At 40.5% G+C, this 22,734-nt stretch overlaps 1 protein-coding gene across 2 annotated transcripts in view; it reads right to left on the reverse strand.

Annotated features, from left to right (window-relative positions):
• The window catches only part of FRMD3 (FERM domain containing 3), a 148,062-nt gene that overhangs the window by 62,780 nt on the left and 62,548 nt on the right, over window positions 1–22,734 (reverse strand). The window contains exons 2-3 of one of the 2 annotated variants that reach the window (XM_075020326.1): window positions 20,862–20,966; window positions 1,576–1,618 (exon numbers count right to left, since the gene is read on the reverse strand). In XM_075020326.1, the coding sequence (XP_074876427.1) occupies window positions 1,576–1,618; window positions 20,862–20,966 (148 nt within the window). Of the gene's footprint in view, window positions 1–1,575; window positions 1,619–10,537; window positions 10,628–20,861; window positions 20,967–22,734 lie in introns of those variants that run through there. The other variant, XM_075020327.1, reaches the window with a different exon arrangement.

Raw genomic sequence — 22,734 nt, forward strand, 5'->3', positions numbered from 1 at the left:
TGTTGTTGTTGAGACCTTTTCACCATGATAAATAACCTCATACCAGCTGCATTTTATTTTACTTTTTTTCTATGCATTCACTTTCCAGCATTCAGTTTTTATTAGGATTCTACCCCAAAAGCCACACAAGTCCTCTGATGAGACCATCACATCAGTACATCTATGGAATTTATAGAGTACCATTGATCACATCTAGGCAACATCTATGTGCAGGTAGAGTTGTTTTGAATAAATCAAAACATTCTTGGTGCATCTGTTGGCAGAGTTCCTGAATACGTTGCTATGCAAAGTGCAACAAGACTCATGAGCCCATACGCTTTGTTGGGTAAAAGCAGTGATACAAATGCAGATTGGAGGATACTTTGAGGAAATTCAGTTCTACTTTTGGTAACACAACGGAAGGAAGAAAGTGATAATTTGTAATTATTACAGTCCCTCTTTTCTTCCTTCACTAGCATTGCAGAGGAGCAAAACTTAGTTTTAGCTTGACATTCTTTTACTAGATAACACTCCAACAACCTAAACACTAGATATAAACAGTTCACACTGAATATGCTAGGTATATGTGTGCATGTTCACATACACATGTACACACATATTGCAAGATACACTATTGCTGCATTAATGGAAGAATTTCTTGAAGCATTCCATGTAGTCCAGCCAACACTCAGGATTAACTGTTTTTACATATTAGACAATCTCTTAAGCCTCATCCCATTTTAAAACAAATATATTATCTCCCACACATTTTAATTATGCTTAAAACAGAAAACAGCTGCATACAAAGGGTATGTGAGTAAAATTCTCCTTCATTTCATAAACTAAGTATAGAGATAGACAACAGCTTTTATTAAACAAGACACAACTCCCAATGACCTAAATCAAGTCTCCAGAACTGCCAAATAAACACTGTCTTCCACTGCTGGAAATAAACTTCTGAGTATCAAAGCAGTTTTGTTTCCTGAAGAAATCTTCACAGTTGATCCATTTAATGGAAAGGATGAGCCAGACCATAACAGTTCAAAAGGGTAATTAAAATAATACATTCCTATTTTGAGGAGTCTTTTTTAAATAACGACTGTAATTTTCCACTTGTCTGAGGCAGGAGGTCACCACTTAACCCATAGCACTTGAGTTTGCTGGACTGTAACAATGATCTCAAACCAATGCTCTCCATTGCCAGGAAGCAAGGGGGAAATGGAAAGAAGGCGAACTAGAAAGACCCAGAAGCAGATTGCCACACTCCATATTTTATTGCCATCTCCCAGCGGGTAATTATGTCTGACTGAAAACGAGAGCCAGAACATAAAAGTCTTTGCACCAGATCTGCGACCCCACACACAACAGCTGGCCTCTGGCTCTAGCCTTGAGCAGTGAGGAAGAGCTCTTGATGTGCAGAGCACTGTGAGACAGTGAAATGAGGGTGGCATGGAGCTTTTAGGAGTCCAGATAGGACATGAAGGCCCTATTTGCACCAGAAGTAAATGAAGCATATTCTGAACTACTGCATGGAAGCACAGGAAAACCTCTGGGCATTTCAAAAGCAGTTTAAAAACGTGAGCTCTCAACACTTACATTTCATTTGCTTGAAGATGGACTTGTTGGGCTCAAGCCAGTGCTGGAAAGGCAAAGCAGAGAGCAGAGGTTAATACAGACCACAGCAGACAGCAACATCCTTGTAGATGTATGTGGTACCAAAAATAGGAAGTAGGATTTTGGTTTCAATGAAACATACAGACACAGGAAAAAGCACCTCCGTACTGTTGTAATACTGGAATTGCACCGTATAAGCATACTTGATGTTACCACTGCTTATAAGATGTCGTTGAGACAAAAATAAGACAAATATTTCAAAGACAAATTTAAAGTAAAGAGGCTCTAGTGATTAGTTTGCAGCAGACATTTCAGTCTTACGCTTTCAACCATTTTTTTCCAGAAGAATGATCATACTTGACAGGAGGACAGACTATTCAGAAACATTAACATCATCTGTTCATTAACACTGTCTTCTGTAGTTCTTGTAACTAAAGCATGTGTAAATACTGTATTCTCAGTCAGCACCCTCAGAACACAAGCTATTGTTCTCTTCTAGCAAGAACTAAAAATCTGAAGGTAAAAAGTGTATTTTTCCATTAAATGTTTACGCTACGGATAGTCAATGCACAACAGAGAGGTATGGAAGCCTACCAGTCGGTGTAGAACTTTCCAGGGAAAGACTGCAATGGCAGGAAAACTTTCATTTTTTTATTTTCCTGGAAAGTAAACTCAGGAGCTTCTGTGATGAAAAGCTACGCTCATGTTTTAGTTAAGAGCCTTAGCACAACCCCTGCTAACACTAGCTGAACTCTTCAGGAGGATGGTTTGATTGACAAAAGAACAAGTGCCACTTCTGACCACAGCCAACAGCATTTGTACTAGGATTTTTCCTGCAAGCAAAAAAATCTCCACACTAAAATGAGATTTGTGCTGCAGAAGCAGCGCATCAAAAAGCAAAGTATTCAACTTTAATAAGCATAATCAACACTGGAAGGCCTTGCACTAAGGGGTTTCTTTTTTAACCCTTTTCATTCTAGCTCTAAATCCCTATGGTCTACTGCAAAAAGAAAACCTAGCATTTTTTAAACCATATGTAGTACTTAAAATATCCTACATCAACTACTATTTTTCCTCATAAATTAGAGTAATTCTACTACAGAGAAAGGCCAGGGGAAGATATTTTGTAGGAATTGTTAATAGGTGACAGAAAATTATTATTTAAAAAATCATGACGTCTCAAGAATTCAGTCAAAATCACGGGTAACTGTAAATTAGTTTTCTGGAACATAATTTCTGACAAAAAAAATACCTTAGAAAGAACATTTTCAAATATCTGCAGCTTACATGCAATGGCTGCTCAGAAACTCCTGCATATATTTTACAGCAATATTGGAGATAAGGACTACTATGTACTTCTGTTTGAAGCTCACTTACCACTGAGAGACTGATATAGAACGCTAGTACTCAAAAGACACACAAAACAAAACAACCACCCCAAACTTCAAACAACAACAACAACCCCACAACATTTCTTTACATCTTCTCTCTCCCCAGTAACTCTCTTTTGGGGGGAAAAGGAGAAAGAAACAGAATTGAGAAAGAAATGGCTGTTTCACCAATTTACCAGCAATATCTAGCTCATTTCATTCTTTTTTAGATCACACAGATACATTATTTATACATTTTGTTCTGAATAATGGGGGGGTGGGGGGTGTTCATAAAAAGGTAAGGCAATTTAAGAGATTTGCTACTGTCTGCAGTACTTTATAGATACATAATCCAGAATGAAGTCACAGGCAGGAAACCAGTCAAGACACACAGATAAACAAATTTACTTTCCTTAATCTCTTCACACACACACCCCACCTCCACCAGGATCTAGGCAGTTCTAGCTGAAGATGCAGACAGCAAAGATGAACTTGGACAGTGAGCCATGCTATACTGTTCCCAGGGAACTGAATGTTAAGAGATGTCTCACTATTTTCATCTAGCAGGAGCACAACACAATTTGTTTGATAATTCTTTTTGAAAGGCCAGGCTGAAGTATTAGCATAGACTAGGTCAGCATTTACAGCTGTTTAAAAAGTCCATTACCTATTCTAACAACAAGTCAGAGGTAAAAAAAAAAACAATTTGTAAATATGAAACCCTCATAATTCACCATGTGAATAATGAAAAAGGGGAAACATGGATGAAATTCCTCATGCAGCGCACCAAATCCCCAGGAACACAGATGTAGCTAACATGTCCAAAAGCAAACATGTTTCACTAAGACCTGACTTTCATGGGTTAAAAATGGATTGAAAAGACACCGAGCAATTAAGCAGTCTAGACTTTCACTTGGAGGTCAAGGAACTGACAGGCAGTTTTTAGAAGCTCAGATTTCTGTGGTGACCTTCTGTTGGTGGAAGATTGCGAACGTGTAGGCAATTCAGCTGAATCTTCCAGAAAACTGAGCAGTTACTTTATAATTTGTGGAGATTTTCAAAGACACAGCAATTAGGTGCTTAATGCTTTCTGAGTGCCAGGGGAAGATAAACACCCAGTCATTGCTATCTGAAAATAGCCACCCCTATATTTGTTTGCATATTTCAATTTGAGTTTTAGGAAAGATTTTCCCCTGAGTACTTATCTTCTAGCCTTACAGCATTGACTGTTAATAATTAATAACTGTGCCTCATCTCTACTACAGAGTATTCATGCTATATTTATTCCAAGATTAATTAGCTGTTATAGCTAGGACCAGATTAAGGTTCCTATAAATTCATCAAAGGGTTTCTGCAGGAATTTTCAAATGAAAATCATCTGGCTTTGCAAAATGCTTTTTCCATGTATCCATCTTTTTTTTTTTAACAATTTTGCTGAAAAATAAAAAAAAAATCCTTGGAGGAAAGAAAAATATAGCATTTCGAGTTAGCTTGTCAGGCCAAATTTTAAAAGCATTTTAAATCTTCAACTGCAAACAATTGTCATTAGTACTGTATGCCACACTGCCTGGCGGGAACAGACCTTAGGTGTTTCCAATTCTTTCTTGTAAGGCTAACACCTCATAAGACAAAAAAAACCAGACAAACAAAACACATCAGATGTAAACTTGGAACCAGAGACAAGAATCTTTACTTTCTCTCCTATGCAAACTACTGGGAGAAAAAAGACCCAACAACCTTATATAGTTTCATTTTTGCCTCATGTATTTCACACTGTTGTCCATAAAGGCTGCTTTAATTGGATGATGGCCTACACTCTCAAATCAGCTTGGCTTTATATGTCATAGTACTTAATGTTCAACAGAAATCATTCCTGCAGAGGCTGAGCCTCCCATTTCCTTGATGGTGTGTTAGCAACATGGTTGTTGCCCAATGAAGAAGAAAAGACTTTGATCCTAATCCAGCTAAAACCTATTACCAAGGAGGTGGAGTAAGGTGTGAGTTCAATACTGACAATTTCTACTCTCTTCTGCCGAAAGAGTTTTGAGTAGCAGCTGGGTATCTAGATGGTCAGACAGACATCCTCACAGAAGCAGAAGGTAGAGAGAAAGATGCTTAGAGATCTTGAAGGTCAGTCATGGGATAGCTAATGAGTCTTGGTGCTTCAAGTGCCAGTGGTGACTAAGCAAACTCTTATGGATATCACTTCTGGTCCTGGGATCCTAAAATATGCTGAGAATTGCCTTCTGAATAAGGTTTCATTGCAACTGCATGCTGTGTTTCAATCTAGTGCAATTTTTACTTTGTAAATACAGTCCTCACCTCTGATCAGCCTTTAAGTGGCACTGAGTAGTCATTAGCGAGGCCAGGTGTGCTCTTGCTTACCCACAAATGCTGAACAGCTGATGTGCTACCACCTTCCACAGCAAAAGCTCAGGATAAGCAAGGACATCATGCAAGGATAAAAGCACCATTCTAGAAAGTAATTTTAACTCTTCAAACACTGATGTGCTTTTAGTAAAGATGCTTCAGATAACAACCTGTTTCAAATGAAGTCATTTACTGAGAAGCTCAGACAGGACTGAGCTTGGTCTCAGTATAACACAGGGTTAAGGGTTTTAGAATAAGAAGCAGGGAGAAAAGAGGACACAATGTACCATATCTACTTTTACAGCCCTTGTAAGGGGTCAGGTGTTATTAAAATCCCCACACTGTTCTTCCTCTATACTGCAACAGCCACTTTACAGTGCAAAGATGCGTGCTCCACTCCCCTCTTCCTAAGGACTCCTGCATAAGACTGGCATAAACCAAAGACCATCTCCTAAAAATCTGCCAAGCCAAAAGCAGGAGCTTGGGACCTGATCAACCAGAAGTCCAATGAATTGAGTGAAAACTCTCTCCCCTTCTCCAACAAAAGAGGCTTTTGATTCAGTCCCTGTGTTTGCAAGAGGAGCAGTAATGAAGGGGCAACCAAAAGTGGCCAAATGCCATGAATACTTAAATCCCCCTCAGCAAGCAATACTCAGTCAAGTGCTCAGATGTGCATACAGTAAAAGAGAATCAGAAGAACCTGCAGATGTCACAAGAACATTCTAGCTAGGCAAGGGCTGGATTTGAAGACTGTTTAATGGACAGAAGAGACCAGGAGAATGGAGATACATGCTGAAACACTGCTAGAAAAGTAATAAAAATAATTTTATTTAAACCTCAACCCTATATTAATCTTGAAAACAAATACCTAACCTTTTCCTTGAATGAAAAGCAAATCAAAATCAATTTGCTTTAGCCTCAAGGCAGTGACTTGCACCAGGTCACCGCCTGCTGAAAGTCAGTCTCAAAAAAAAAATCATAACAGTATCCAAAGCTAATGGCAGATCAGACATGGGAATTAATTGGGTGTCAACTCTGTACCGGCGTAACAGATGCCAAATGACCCAGGGCACCCTGTATGTCTCCTTCTTCATGACCTGAGGCTTATATCATTTTTTCATGGCTTCAAGAACCTCTATACCAAGAATATTAATATTGTTCTATTGCAGCAAAGGAGCTGTACTGTTCCCAAAATCAGAGCATTGACTCTGGTTAGTGGTATGCCAAGCAGGAAGAAACAACGTACATAACTCTGACAAAAATTAATCTCGTCCAGAAATAGTACCATACATTAGAACAGAATCACCATTTATATAATTCTGAGCTGAAACTAAACAAATTTCCAAATTCTCCCTCCGTTATTCCTATATACACTAAGATATTCAGAAAAACTCCAATGCTGTAAGTTGGAGTAGCTCAACCGATCCATAACCTCTACATCAGCTGAACATCTGGCCATAAAATCTGCATATATTGGTATATGCATGAGCTGCCACGTGTTCACAGACAACAGGTTCACAACTGATGGAAAACCCATCTTTATTCTTATTAAAATAGCCTGCAGAAAGATTTGGTTTACAAAGTTACTAATGTTCACACAAGATATTTCAGTTAGTAGCATCACTGCTGAATTAAGTATGTATGTATACTTACACTACTATATATTTGTGCCAAGATTTTGATTAGTACATAAATGCACCTCTACTGGTAAAAGCAAGTATCCATTTAACTCAGCACTTTGTCCCTGAAAATGGCCTGAAGCAAACACTTAGAAAAATAACAAAAGTAATAGCTCCCATTGTGTTCACTGGATTTTTTCCACCAGCCTCCATGACAATTTGTTTGTATGTCTTTGTAGACTTTCACCAATTTGTCTATACACTTATTTTTTAACACTTTTTTTATATTTTTGGCAGCTACAACAATGAATTTTATGACTAGGTATGGTATTTTAAAAACTATTTCTCAATATCAATTGCTTTGTAATTTCCTTAAGTGCTTTTTAGTTCTGTTATAAGAATTACAGGGCAATCTTTCCCTGACAATCTTTATCCAAGCCGTTTTACATCACATCTTTCTCTCTCATTCTCTCTTGCTCATTCTCTTGTTCTCTGTCTCACTCATTCTCTCTCACTCACCTCTTTTTCTGGCTGAATTATTCTAGTCTAATCCATCTCTCTTCATATGAAATCCACTCCTTGGTACCATTCTTATGGCCGCCTTTGTTCCTTTTCTAGTCCTACTATATTTTTTTGAAACAGCATGAACTGAACTGCACACACCAAGCAGGGTCACAGCAAGACTTCATGCAAAAGCACATAGGTTTTGTGATAACTCTGTCCAGGAGGAGAGATACATATGAACGGTGAAGCATTAAAATTTTAATTAACCTATGGCTCAGTCACTTTGGTGTTCATCCTATAATACTTCTGCTCTATGCCTTCAAAGAGACTGGAGAGGTCCCAGATAGATCTCCTTACATAGCTGTATGGAGCTTTACGAGTCATTATACAAAGACAGAGCTTTGTTAAACTGAGGTTGCAAATTATCTGTTGTCTCTTTCTACCAACATTCACCGCCCTCACATGGGACTAAGTGCACATTTTTAAGAACATGTATTAAATAGCTTTTGTTGCTAAAGCAGATATCAGCTGCACCCAAGACTTGCTGACCCTTCCAAAAGGTCTCTCTGATGAGGAACTGCTGTACATTTTGTCTACATGTCCCATTAAAAACAGAACTGCTCCTTCATAATAGAGAAATTCATTATTCACAGACCAAGGCTCCAACTTCCTTCCCTAGTAACTACTGGGACAATGCTGAACAACTTAGGTTATAGGATTAAACAAATACTCTGCCCAAGTCCATTGGAAGTGATGTACTCTAGAACAAAAATGGGACTCCCCAGCAGCCTTACTAGTGAAATAAACATGTAATCCAACAAAAAACTGCTTGTGTGTAGAGATGCCTACCAGTTTTCATTGTGTCTAAGCTTGAAATCAAAATGAGAATTGTATTTGCAACAGTTCTCTAGGGGAAGACTGGCAGGAGTACCAGCAAATCCATAGCGCACAATGTCATCTTCCTAACAATGCACAGAGCCAGGCTCTGTGCTCTACATGTCCTGGGTTTGGCTGGGATAGAGGTAATTTTCAGAAGAAGCTGGGAGGCAGTACAGCCAGGACAGCTGACCCAAGCTAGCCAAGGGCATATTCCATACCACAGAATGTCATTCTTAGTATATAACTGGGGGAGCTGGCCGGCAGGAGGAGGGATCGCAGCTCAGGAACAGACTGAGCATCAGGTTCCGGGTGGTGAGCAATTGCATTGTACATCATTTGCTTGATACATTCTTTTATTAGTATTATTGTTATTATTACTTCTCTCCTTGTGTTGCCCTATTAAACTGTCCTTATCTCCACCCAGGAGGTTTTACCTTTTTCTTCCGATTCGCCTCCCCATCCCACCAGGGAGGTAGGGAGGAGTGAGCAAGCAGTCACATGGTGCTGAGTTGCCAGCTGGGCTTAAAGCATGACACTCCTTTTTGGTACCCAATGTGGGGCACGAAGGGTTGAGACAACGACAGACCTGACCAGAGCATGTTAAAAAAAATTTGTTATATGCATTTCTTGTGTTAGTTAAATAGTCGCTGGTCACAATGTTGCTTTATTTGTTCACATGGTGGTGTTATGTAAGTTCTTATATGCACTATGTATTCCCTGCAGTGATGTTTATCACCTCTGGGAGAGGTATCAGGACTATTATTTTGCTGTACTGACTAATGTCAACTTATGATATGATTACATCACTGGTCATGAGGTTAATCTGGTACCTATATGCAGCATTGTTGCCATGCCCATACCTCAGGTGCCTTCTTTTGGAATTTATTAGTAATTGCACCCCATTTATGGGGAAGATGGAGTGATTCTTTGTCCTGCTCTTTCAGTTGCCCTTTCTCCTTTAGGTTAACTACAACAGCTTTTGAGAATTTTGAATATCCTTGGGATGTTCAAGCCAGCATGCTATTATTGCTGTTTCCTGAATGTGTCCCAGGTCTTGTTTAGGGTTAAAAAAATTTTTTTAAGAATACCACCGAGAGATCTGCCCCAAGGCTGGATAGTCATGGGTGGCATGGCATGTGGGAGAACATGGGCAGGTATCTAGAGAACTCACCTCCAATGGTTTGGAACTTCACTCCCAAACAACTACAGGATCCTGATAAAGTGATAGAATATTTAAAAGGAAAACGCTGTGGCTATTCCAGAGTGGCACAGCTTACCACACTCTGCTGGGCCCTGGCCAGTATCTACCGAACACTGCTCGATATTATGCAGTACCCTCAGGGGGAAGGGAAGGAAAACATACCAACAGGCACTGCGGCTATTCCAACCCCTCTGACAAGCACTGCAGCTACTCCAACCCCGGCAACAGGCATTGCGGCTGAACCAGAGAACCAGCCTGTGCCAGTACCAGTCACCCCCATACAGAAGAAGAAATACACAGAGAAATCAGTTCAGTTAGTAAAGGATGAAGATGAACCAGGGTCATCACGAGAACAGGAGGAAGAGGCAGAACCAGAGATAATCACCCGATCCCTATCCCTGAGTGAGCTGTGAGATATGTGAAAGGATTTCAGCTGCCACCCAGGCAAGCACATTGTTACCTGGCGGCTCCTATGCTGGGATAATGGGGCCAGAAGTTTGGAATTAGAAGGTAGGGAAGCCAAGCAGCTGGGATCCATGTCTAGGGAAGGGGGCATTGACAAGGCAATTGGAAAAAAGAAGCCCTCAGCCTCTGAAGGTGACTTCTGACAGGTGTGAAGAAAAGTTACTCTTTCAAGGAAGATGTCACATGTCACCCAGGCAAGTGAACCACCATGGAGAGAGGTATCCAGTACCTGAGGGAATTAGCTGTGCTGGAGGTGATTTATAATGATCTGGATAACAAGCCGTTACCCACAGATCCAGATGAAGTCTAATGCACACAACCCATGTGGGGAAGTTTCTACAAAGTGCACTACTGTCGCAGTATCATTGGCAGTAATGTCCTGGAAAGAAGGCAAGGGACTACAGTGGATGAAATGGCTGGCCGACTCTGGCAATAGAAAGGAAGTCTCTCTTCCTCCCTATGGGCCTGCTTCTTAGTTCTGGAGAAACTGTCCCAGGAGTTCCAGCAATTCAAAGAGTATATGTCCTACTCCCCACCTGTGCAGGCCCGTATCTCAGCTCTTAGGAACAGGCGTCCCTCTGCTCAAGACAGAAGACATAGAAGGTATGCATCATGGGGTACCCTGTGGCTTTACCTGCAATAACAAGGAGACAACATGAGGAAGTGGGATGGAAAACCTGCCTTGACCCTAGAGGCACAGATACATGAGTTGCAAGGAAAAACAATCACAAAAGGGGATTCTTCATGGAAAAATGCCACTCAAGTTTCCAGTGGGCAGTTCCCCAGACAGAGTAGAAGGGTTGATCTCACTTCTGATCCTCCTGAAGGGACTTCTGATCCTCCTGAAGGGACTTCTGATTCATGTTTACAAAAAGTGAGTAACGAATACTATGACTAGGATTAGAGGTGCCCAACATCCAGCCAGGTGGAGAAAAGGGACAACCAGGTTTGTTGGACTGTGTAGATTCAATGGCCTGGTGCATCAGACCCACAGGGGTATAAGGCTCTAGTGGACACCGGTGCACAGTGTACCCTATTGGCATTGAGCTATAAAGGGGTGAAACCCATCTGTATTTCTGGAGTGACAGGAGGATCCCAACAGCTAACTGTATTGGAGGCTGAAGTGAGTCTGCCTGGGAATGAGTGGCATAAACACCCCATTGTGACTGTCCCAGAGGCCCTGTGCATCCTTGGCATAGACTATCTCAGGAGAGAGTATTTCAAGGACCCAAAAGGGTACCAGTGAGCTTTTGGAGACAGAGGAAATTGAACAGCTGTCCACTTTGCCTGGTCTCTCCAAGGACCCTTGTGTTGTGGGGTTGCTGAGGGTTGAAGAACAACAAGTGCCAATTGCTTCCACAATGGTGCACTGGTGGCAATATTGCATGAACCAAGACTCTCCGATTCCCATCCATAAGCTGATTCATCGACTGGAGATCCAAGGGATGATCAACAAAACTCGTTCACCCTTTAACAGTCCCATATGAGCAGTGCGGAAATCTAATGGAGAGTGGAGACTAACAGTAGACTGTTGTGGCCTGAATGAAGTCATGCCGCTGCGGAGTGCTGCCATGCCAGATATGCTAGAACTTCAACACCAACTTGAGTCAAAGGCAGCCAACTACTCCACAATTGATATCACTAATGGGTTTTTCTCAATCCCTTTGGCAGCAGAGTGCTTGCCACAGCTTGCTTTCGCTTGATGGGGGGTGTCCAGTACACCTGGAATCGACTGCCTCAGGGGTGAAAACACAGCCCCACCATTTGCTATGGACTGATCCAGGCTGCACTGGAACAGGGTGAAGCTCCAGAACACCTGCAATACATTGATGGCATCATCATATGTGGCAACACAGCAGAAGTTTTTGAGAAAGGGAAGAAAAAATGTTCAAATCCTTCTGACGGCCAGTTTTGACATAAAACAAAGTAAGGTCAAGTGACCTGCACAGGAGATCCAGTTTTTAGGAATAAAATGGCAAGATGGATATCATCACATCCCAATGGATGTGATCAACAAAATAGCAACTATTCCTCCACCAACTAATAAAAAGGAAACCCAGGCTTTTTTAGGTGTTGTGGTTTTTTGGAGGATGCATATTCCAAATTACAGTCTGATTGTAAGCCCTCTCTATCAAGTAACTCGGAAGAAGAATGATTTTAAATGGGGCCCTGAGCAACGACAAGCCTTTGAACAAATTGAACAGGAAATAGTTCATGCACGTAGCCCTCAGGCCAGTCCAGGCAGGACAAGATGTTAAAAATGTGCTCTATACCACAGCCAGGGAGAATGGCCCTACCTGGAGCCTCTGGCAGAAAGCACCTGGGGGGACCCGAGATTGACCCCTGGGGTTTTGGAGTCGGGGATACAGAGGATCCGATACTCATTATAATGCAACTGAAAAAGAGATATTGGCAGCATATGAAGGAGTTCAAGCTGCCTCAGATGTGGCTGGTACTGAAGCACAGCTCCTCTTAGCACCCTGACTGCCGGTGCTGGGCAGGATGTTCAAAGGGAGGGTCTCCTCTACACATCACGCGACTGATGCCACGTGGAGTGAGTGGGTTGCACTGATCAAACAATGGGCTTGCAGAGGAAACCCCAGTTTCCCATGAATTTTACAAGTGATCACAGACTGGCCAGAAGGCAAAGATTTTGGAATATCACCAGAGGAGGAGGTCACACGGGCTGAAGAGGCCCCACTGTATAATAAACTGCCGGAAAATGAGAGGCAATATGCTCTGCTCACTGATGGGTCCTGTCGCACTGCGGGAAAGCATCAGAGGTGGAAGGCTACTGTATGGAGTCCTACACGACTAGTCGCAGAAACTGCTGAAGGAGAAGGTGAATCGAGTCAGTTTGCAGAGGTGAAAGCATTCCAGCTGGCTTTAGATAATGCTGACTGAGAAAAGTGGCCAGTCCACTATCTCTAGACTCATGGACAGTGGCAAATGCCCTGTGCGGGTAGTTGCAGCAATGGAAGCAGAGCAACTGGCAGCACAGAGGCAAACCCATCTGGGCTGCCCCATTGCGGCAAGATATCGCTGCCCAGCTAGACCATGTGGTTGTAAAAGTACGTCACATAGATGCCCACACATCTAAGAGTAGAGCCACTGAAGAACATCAAAACAACCAGCAGGTGGATCAGGCTTCTAAGATTGAAGTGGCTTAGGTGGATCTGGTCTGACAATTATAGCTCAGTGGGCCCACAACCTCAGGCCATCAAAGAAGAGATGCAACATATAGATGGGCTCATGATCAAAGGTTGGACTTGACCATGGACACTATCGCACAGGTTATCCATGAATGTGTAACGTGTGCTGCAATCAAGCAAGCCAAATGGTTGAAGCCCCTGTGGTATGGAGGACGATGGCTGAAATATAAATATGGGGAGGTCTGGCAGATTGACTATATCACACTCCCACAAGCTTGCCAAGGCAAGCACCATGTGCTTACAATGGTGGAAGCAACCACCAGATGTCTGGAAACATATCCTGTGCCCCATGCCACTGCCTGGAACACTATCCTGGCCCTTGAAAAAGAAGTCTTATGGTTACATGGCTCCCCAGAAAGAATTGAGACAGACAATGAGACTCATTTCTGAAACAACCTCATAGACAGCTGGGCCAAAGAGCATGGCATTGATGGGTATATCACATTCCTTATCACACACCAGCCTCTGAGAAAATCAAACAATACGATGGACTGCTAAAAACTACATTGAGAGCAATGGGGGGTGGACCTTCAAACATTGGGATACACATTTAGCAAAAGCCACCTGGTTAGTTAAGAACTAGAGGTCTACCAATTGACCTGGCCCTGCCCAATCAAAACTTACACATACTATAGAAGAGGATAAAGTCGCCTTAGCGTGCATGAAGAGTATATTAGGTTAGGCAAAGGCACACCCATCTGTGGGATTGCTTTTGCTCAAGGACCTGGGTGCATTTGGTGGGTGATGAAGAAGGATAGGGAAGTTTGATGTGTATCTCAAGAGGATTTGATTTTGGGTCAGAATATCCAATGAATTAAGTTGTATGATGTTAATTGCTAAATAACCTTGCTAGTGTATGTCATCATTACTACAGTTGCTACATGCTGTATCAATGGTATTACACTGAGAAGCACCCAAATCACTGAAGGATGGACTTCGATGAAACTGACCGAAGTGCAGCAGTGATGGAACTTGAACTGGCTACAGCAACTGACACCTAGCAACTTCCTCAAGATAAACATCTTCAACCTGCAGACTGTTGGCATGGGCCGCACCAAACACACCATCTGCGAGCTCCAGATGCAGCATGCAACAGTCCAACACCAAACACCATCTCTCCTACACTGAAAGACTGTTAAAACAGATGGAGTCCCAAAGTCATGGATTAAATGAACTCAGCGGACACATTAGAGGGATGGCCCAAAGACTAAGGGAATGATACCTGTTTGTGTACATATATATATACATATATGTCAAAGACAGAGAAAGTGGTGGTGATTAATTGGAAACTGTAGGATCTGGGCATGACACAGATAGTATAGAATAAGGGGTGGATAATGTCCTGGGTTCGGCTGAGATAGAGTTAATTTTCAGAAGAAGCTGGGAGCTGACGCGAACTAGCCAAGGGGATATTCAATAACATATGACATCATGCTCAGTATATAGCTGGGGAAGCTGGCCAGCGGGAGGAGGCATTGCAGCTCGGGAACGGGCTGAGCACTGGGCTTTGGGTGGTGAGCAATTGCATTGTGCATCACTTGCTTTATATGTTCTTTTATTAGTATTAATGTTATTATTACTTCTTCTCTCCTTGTGTTGTCCTATTAAATGGTACTTATCTCAGCCCTTGAGGTTTTACTTTTTCTTCTAGTACTCCCCCCTGTCCCACCAGGGCAGGGGAGCAGTGAGCAAGCAGCCATGTGGTGCTTAGTTGCCAGCTGGGCTTAAACCACAACACTGGGGAAGTCAGGAAATCCTAGCGTTCTCACAGCCACCATTAAAGATAAAGCTGCATAGTGGGAGTGTGTTCATATAGCAGCTTCACTGATTTGAAAGCTTTGTTTTCATATGGCCAGGCATACATGCACAGACCTAAAACCACTGCACTGATGTGCTGTTCCCAGACAACCCTGCAGCACGTCCAAATGACAAAGCATCTTAATGTTTCAGGGCGATTACTATCATCTCAAACATTTCTACAGAGTCTGGTAAGACTTCACAGTTGCTTCAGGGTTCTACAAAGCTTTTTCATAACACCTAACACTTCCAACCTACCCCTTGGGTAGCTCCAGGTTATTTCTGGCTAACTACCACCTTATACTTTCACATTCAAAAACATAATCACAAGCATGTGCTCAAATCCACCCACTGGGGGTAAAAAAAAAGGAAACAAGTATTTACAACTTTAAATCACTGCTCAGATGCCCTCCTGAAGGGACTTAAAGAATAAATTTCATCACACTACCATCTTCCTTCCGCCCCATCCTCCATTGCCCTCAATACCAGTGGCCTCTCTCAACAAGGGGTCCCCTCTAGTGAGAGATGCAAAACAGTAGCTGCATTATTTCATCCTATTCCCATCTCCTACCAGCCTAAAAAAAAAAACACAAAAAAAAAGATGCTCAGTCAACCCAGGGTGTCTTGCACAGAATTAGCCATGTTGCATTTCCTCAAGGGCAAGAGTGTGATAATTGGCCTCAATATATCACCTAGTACATGAAAAATGTACCAATAGGCAGTACCTTGAGTAGCAGAATCAGTAACACCTCCTCCAGGTATGTCTCCTACTTGAAACTACTTATTTTGAAAAAACACAAGCTCCAAGTGATAGTTTCTGGGTTCTTAAAATGTCTGTCAGTTTCTCTAGATTCCCTATGGAGTGGGTTTGCCCTACAGTGTTTTCTTCAGTAAGAAGAATAATCAGGTTTTACCCACTGATGTGGCAGCTTATCTTCATAAAATATTACAGGAACTTAATGTTTGAGACCTATATCCCCAGCCAAATTTGACCAAAACTGGCTTCAAAAGTTACTACAGTTGAGAGTCAGGGAGAAAGACAATGTGATCCTATATACTTAGTTTTCTCAGAAATCTAAGCAAAAAATTCAACAGTTAATATATGAACACTAGGAACTCATTTGTTCCCAGCATAATACCATTAGACATAAAATGTCATACTGCGATTTACTGCATACTTTTAGTACAAACCTGGCTTTTCTGAAGCTACCCTAAGGCACAGTTTCCCCAAAGGAACATCCAAATCTGATGCTAGAAGATAAAACAGTAGATATGGTGTAGCACCTAGAGTCTTTAACTGTTAGTTCAATTTGAGGTCATTGGCATTGTTACTCTCCTGTATATCCAAAGATATTAAAAAAGCTACCATGCTGCCTTCTGTTAAGAGCGTCTTCCAGAGTTTCTTTTTTGGGTCTGGAATAGAAAATGGAAAACTATAGAAAATTTTACAAAATTTAAGTATGCCTAAAATATCCACACGTTTACTTATGCAGAAGGAAAGGATTATCATAAAAGGGGGCTGAGGGGAGGAAAGACTATACATTAAAAGTTACTTGAAAAATAACCTATAAAACTAACAGCTGTTTCTCATCACAGTTTTCCCACATTTCAAATTTATTGTTCCAACCTAAGACAATTATCTCAATTATCTACTTTTTCACAAAGTCAGAAGTTCTGAATGTTCTAAACACAAATATTGAAACATTTCATTTGAAACATCTGAAATATTGAAACAGTAGATTTTTTAAATTCTCAAACTCAGTCAAGTGTTTCAACACTCCAAAGTCAAAATGCTACATTTCGGTAGCATAGTGTGAAAGAAGACATTTAGGATGAATTAAAGCTGGTATTTTTGCCTGCTTGAACTCCCTCAATAGATTACAAAACAAAAGGACTGCAAATTAGCTTTTGGAGCAACTCCACAACCTTCACACAAAAAATTACATACAAATAAAAGGGAGGCAAGCATCACTGGTAGACTAAGCACCAGCAGGAGTAATTCTGCATACTATTTATGTATATATATATATATGTATGTGTGTACACAATATAATAATATACTATGATGTCGTATAGCTTAACAATTCAAAGAGCCAATCAAGAATAATTCAGTAAAATCCAGAATTAAATGCATGATTTTGGCAGTTTGATTTGGAACCACAGATAGAGTCCTTTCTGTTCAAAGACAGAGATTATGCAGTGGAATATAAACTGCAACAGAGGCATTCAACATTTCCAGGAAAACAGGCAAAGCAACATGAATTGTACGCTACCTGCATCAGAATCAATAACTACTCTCCTAAAAAAAGGTTATGCTTTCTTGTTTCAGCTTTTATTACATATTCTTTGAAAGAAACTTCAGAAGATGGTACCTAGTCTCTGTCTCTGTCAACTTTTAGTATAAAACCCTTCCAAACACTTATAGAGATCTCTCTTAAAGTTCTTTACAAATCTAGTTAAAAATTTTGCCCCATTGTCTCCATGATGGCTGTTCCAGATGCTGCAGCTCTCGTTGGCTTAATTAAGAAACCACCTCTCTTGCTTAAACTTTCTTTTTCTTTCTACCATATTCTACCATTCTTTTAACCATATCCTTATCCTTTGTTTTGCTGCACTAAATGGGTTATGCCCTTCTTAACATTGTCTCAAAAACAAGCTCTCCTTTCTCTTTATCTTTCTAATACTCCTTCTCCTCATTCAGTTAAATTTATCTTTCTTAAATGCAGACATCTAGATCAGAATAGCTGAGGTCTCATTAGGGTGAAATGACATTAATACTTTCCTGAAAATACAATCCTAAAAAGGCCGAAACAAAGTGTCTTCTTTTATCATGTCACATCATGCTGGTGGCTTACTGCCAAACCCATACCAGGCAATATTCATTTTATTCATTGTCCCACATGTCTTTATTTGCCTACAGGGCACCAAAGGACTTTGTCACACACATTATTGAACTGGTTTAGGATGAATTATCACTTCCCTTCAAAGCAATTTTCTCAGTCAAATCACCAGATTTAAGTTTAGAAAGCAGCTCTTGGTGAATTCCACCTACAGACCTTTACTGAGCTACTGCTTCTGTTTTGTAATACGTCTGACCAACTCTAAGAATGTACTGCAGGAAACTTATCTCCCTTTTTCATTGGTGGGACCTGCAAGAATTCCATGGAGCTTTGGAAATCTCTTCTACAGAGCTCTAAGTACTCTTTCTTGTAAGGTGACTACAACAATGTGGCATTCCTCCTGTGACCCCACTATACCTTATACTTGCTACGGCTTATCTCTATAACCACATTCCTGAACAACTACTCCCCTGTAATCTCAGGGGGTTTTGTTAACATGAATTTCAGGCAGCTAAGCTCACAACTGCTAAAATACAAAACCGTGGGAAGATCCATCACCTACCTAATCATTGCAAAATCATGATTTCCTCTATTTTTCTACTGAGCCATTTACTGATGAACTTTATCCAGCTACAATGCCTGGGCCCCAACACAATTACTCATAAAGTCCCAAGCTTGTTATACTACTAGGAAATCATCGGTTAGTACGCTTCTTTAAGACCAGAAAAAGATCAGAACAGTCTTCTGCTGATTGGAGAAGAATTGTAATTACAGTTCCACAGCCTTCCTGCATCTGACTGGGAGGTATTCATGCATCTGTATTCGATACAGACGTAAGACTCAGTTAAGTGAACCTCAACAAGATCAGAGATTCAAAAGAGCCAGATGACATAAACCCAGTATTTCTTTATTATAATTTTTGTCTGCAGTTTAGTCCTTAGGACAGGTTTTGTTGCAGAGGAAATATCCACTCCGAGGGAAAGCATTTTATGTACAAATATTTAGAAGTGCAATCTTAAAAAAAAAGGGGGGGGGGGGAAACCCCAACAGAACAGGACAAAGGGACAATAGAAGACACTGCATGTAAAAATGGCTTATTTTGATGAATTGTAATAAGCCTAAGAGAAAAACGTATGTTGCTTTCAACTCATCAGCCAGAGCACTTAATTCGGTATAAAGAAATGTCCCTTATAATTCATGTCCTAATTCATGAGAGAGTTTAAAATCAAGAACTAATACCCAATTAGAGAAATTATCCATATGCTTAAAAATGTGAGAGTATCTATAAATCAGCATTTAAAAATGCATGTATGGAAAAAGTAAGCTTGAGAAGTTTGCTTAACTACATCCCACCGAAGACTGGGCCAGTTGATATGAGCCATCCTACCTACACAGGATGGCCACAGTATTCTTGCTTGTTGGATATAAAGAGAAATGAAGACCTAAGATTTTTTAGGTAAGACTATAAATGTCTTCTCGGATTGTCTTTTACTATTTACCAAGAGAAAACTTAAGATTCAGTGTAATCTATAATCTCCCATAAACTAAACACAGAATAAGCTATACTACAAGATGTAAAAGAACAACTGTATAGCCAACAAGAATAAGATATGGCAGCAAATTCGTCAATATAGTTAACAGTTCTTTCAAACATGGGAACCACATAAGGTATGATTTAACAGGCATCCCAATGGGATTTTTAGAGTTTTTTCTGAAGCATCACTTTTTTAAAGTATTCTGCCAAAAAAATTAAAGTTTTTACTAAAAGAATCTCTTGATTGCTGTTAAGTAAAACAACTTTTCTATAGCAATTTTTCAGTAACTGTCAGAGAAAGGGCCAACAAAAGCAAGTATTCCTTAAGTCCTACCTAATTATAGTCTAATGCAGCACTCCACCTACTTCTCCTATCAATTCCAACCAGGTGAACACCTCTATAATTTTAATGATTGTGAAGAGTTAAGTACACTGGCCATAGTAACTGCTAAGTATTCTGCTACTTATTTTAATTTTAAAAGGAGAATGCAATGGAAATGACCCGCTGCAGCTTTGCAAAGCTATTGCAATTCTATAAGTTTGAGCAGAGAGTGATGCCCTAATTCCAGTGATTTTTGACAAAACTTATTAGGGTGTAGCAAGAGATAGCCAGCAAAATGTTTTTCTCCTCCTGAATCATAACAGTTTCAAACTGGTGAACATTTCCAGAGTTTAATTGCCAGTATATGCCCCCCATGATATTTAAAGTCATATCTAAGTCTTAACCTTGAGACCAGCAGGACCACAGAGTGAAGAAGCAGTTCTCAATTTCACCACCTGAGGACTTCTGCTTCCTGTGTTGACCATCCTTTCCTACTCTTAAACAGTAATAATCATCTGAAACCAAACAGGGAGTAGCAGTAGCAAATCACCTACAGAATACAACCTGCAGGACCACCTTCCACCTAAGAGAGATGACTAATCACTGTCCACACAAATGCCTAAAGTACAGGTCTGTAAATATTATTGCACAAATGTAAAGATGCTCATAGGGAGAACTAACCTGAAGAAACCCCCTCCCAACCTGACAAATGATACCTATTTTGTGTATTGCAGACATCTAAGTCCATGCACCCTGTGAAAAGTGGAATAGAATGACTGCTTTTAGCTGTTAATAGGATTCCTGCCTACATCTCCCAAGAAGCATACTCTATAGAAAAATAGAAATCCCAAATTCCAGTGCACTGCCAGAGCCTAGGGCTACCCTGTGCTATCTCTGAGTCATGCCTATAGATCTTTTCTATCTTCAGTGCCCAGGAGAACTACACAAATCAGAATACATCAATTAACTTGAAACTATATACATGAACTAAGGGGAAAATTAATTTAATAATGCCACTTTAGGAACTCTATGGATTATGGCCAGAGAATAAACCCTCAGAGATACATAACTTTGCATTAGAACTTGCCTGTTTATTGAAAAAAAATCAATTCAGCATTACTTAAAAGCAAATGTAGTCAGAGTTCATATACATACCCTCTGCTTCTCAGGGTCAACATATCGAACGCCAAAATAGTCTTTTTCCAGCAAGCTGTAATAGTTGCAGATGTGATCTATGAGAAACTGACCCTTAGTTTCTCTCTGTAAAAAGAGAAAGAATTGATATATTATTCTGAGTATTCTGAACTTGCTTTCTATAAATATTAAAAAAATGTAATCAAAGTGTCAAGGAACATGGCACATGAAATTTGTTGTTATTCAGGTGAAGACAAGGATTTCAGCATTCATCTCTAAAAGATGCAGGAGATTAGTGATCAATGTACTTCCTGCTCATTCACAAATTGATTCGTTAAGAAAATATCACTACTTCTGCCTCAGAAAACTCATGCTACTCTAATAGCTACCCATTTATAACATTTAATACATTGCTAGTAACCACATTTCCACCTGATGCTGTAATGGCATAACAGACAACCATTTACATATGGAATTTCAAAACAGTGTGTGATTATTTGTATCCCCCAAGTTTGCAAGCAGTTTTGGCAGTGAGTACCATACTGGATCTTTACGCAATGCCCATAGCAAGAGAGACCTAATCCTTAATTCCAGGCAGCACTACAGTACAAGGAAGAAATGCCCAAATGACTGAAAGAGACGTTTTAATCTTTGCACTATCACTGGGTAACTATAGCCTTAAGGAAACTTACTGTACACATGATGTTTAGTTAACAATCTCATTCTCTATTTCTGCTTTCTTCAATCTCAATACTCTGTTTCATTTTTCCTTAATCTACTCCTGATATGGAGACTCTACATGAATTTTCACATTTCTTCTGAAACAGCTAATGTGATTTTTTTTTTTCCTGAATTGTGATGTGTATGAATATTAACACTGGGCTAAAGCTGTTCCCTAAACAGTCCACAGCAGACAAAGGCGCTTCACTATGTCGCAGGGTCAGGTCTCTGCATTTCTTTCCCTCTATCTGGCTACCCCAGTCCTGCACTGAGACACCTCTGCTGTTTGCAGTGGCAGCAAGTTTGCAAGACTCTATCCTTTGTTGACGTGAAACAACTTGAACTTAGCTCTTTAACGTTTACAAAATAGAAACTACACAGGATATGCAATCACATTATATAAAAGAATTACTTAATTGTTCCTCCAAATGACTCCATGAAAACTTTAATGCTATGCCTTATTCAACCTTTCTTTAAGAAGCTAACAGGCAATTTAAACCATTAAAAAGCATGGCTTGGCAAAAATGAACAGATAGCTCCTGCATTTCTCAAGGTGCTTTACAATATTGGACATTGCTATCATCTGCATTTCACATAGAAGCAGCTAAGGCAAAAACAGTGCTGTGACCTGCCCAAGGTCATACTCTAAAGGGCAGAGGAAGCAATGGCCTCAGGACCACCACTGTGCAGTGGGACCTACTGCTTCCCGACATAAAAATGAGACATGCTTCAAGACTGGACTGTTAGAAAATAATACAATCTGTGAACTATGCTCTATTTTCTTATTTTTACAATTAATAAGGAATTCTGATGTGGATACAGTTGCTCGTCCTTTCACTCCCATCACTGAACAAATAGACTGACTAAATAAAAAACACCCTCAGTTCAGGCACCAACAGAGAGCTATGGTCCTTCCAGTGTGCCGGGGCTCCTGCAGCCATCCCCTTCCCTGCCACATGGACCTTCTCTCCTCCTGAATCTATTTCCAGCCACAAGTGAATTGCTAATTTCTCTACAGTTTTCTTTTTCCTTGATGCAGGGGGCTCTGCTGCTCTTCCTGCTGTGAAAGCCATCTACTTCCACTGATCCTTTCTTCCTTCACCTTCTATCTCCTAGGTATTTACCCCTCACTATGTGTCCTTTACTCTTCCATATGCTGCTACTTGCCTTGAGG

Source organism: Buteo buteo, chromosome Z, assembly GCF_964188355.1.
Source record: "Buteo buteo chromosome Z, bButBut1.hap1.1, whole genome shotgun sequence".
Classification (NCBI taxonomy): domain Eukaryota; kingdom Metazoa; phylum Chordata; class Aves; order Accipitriformes; family Accipitridae; genus Buteo; species Buteo buteo.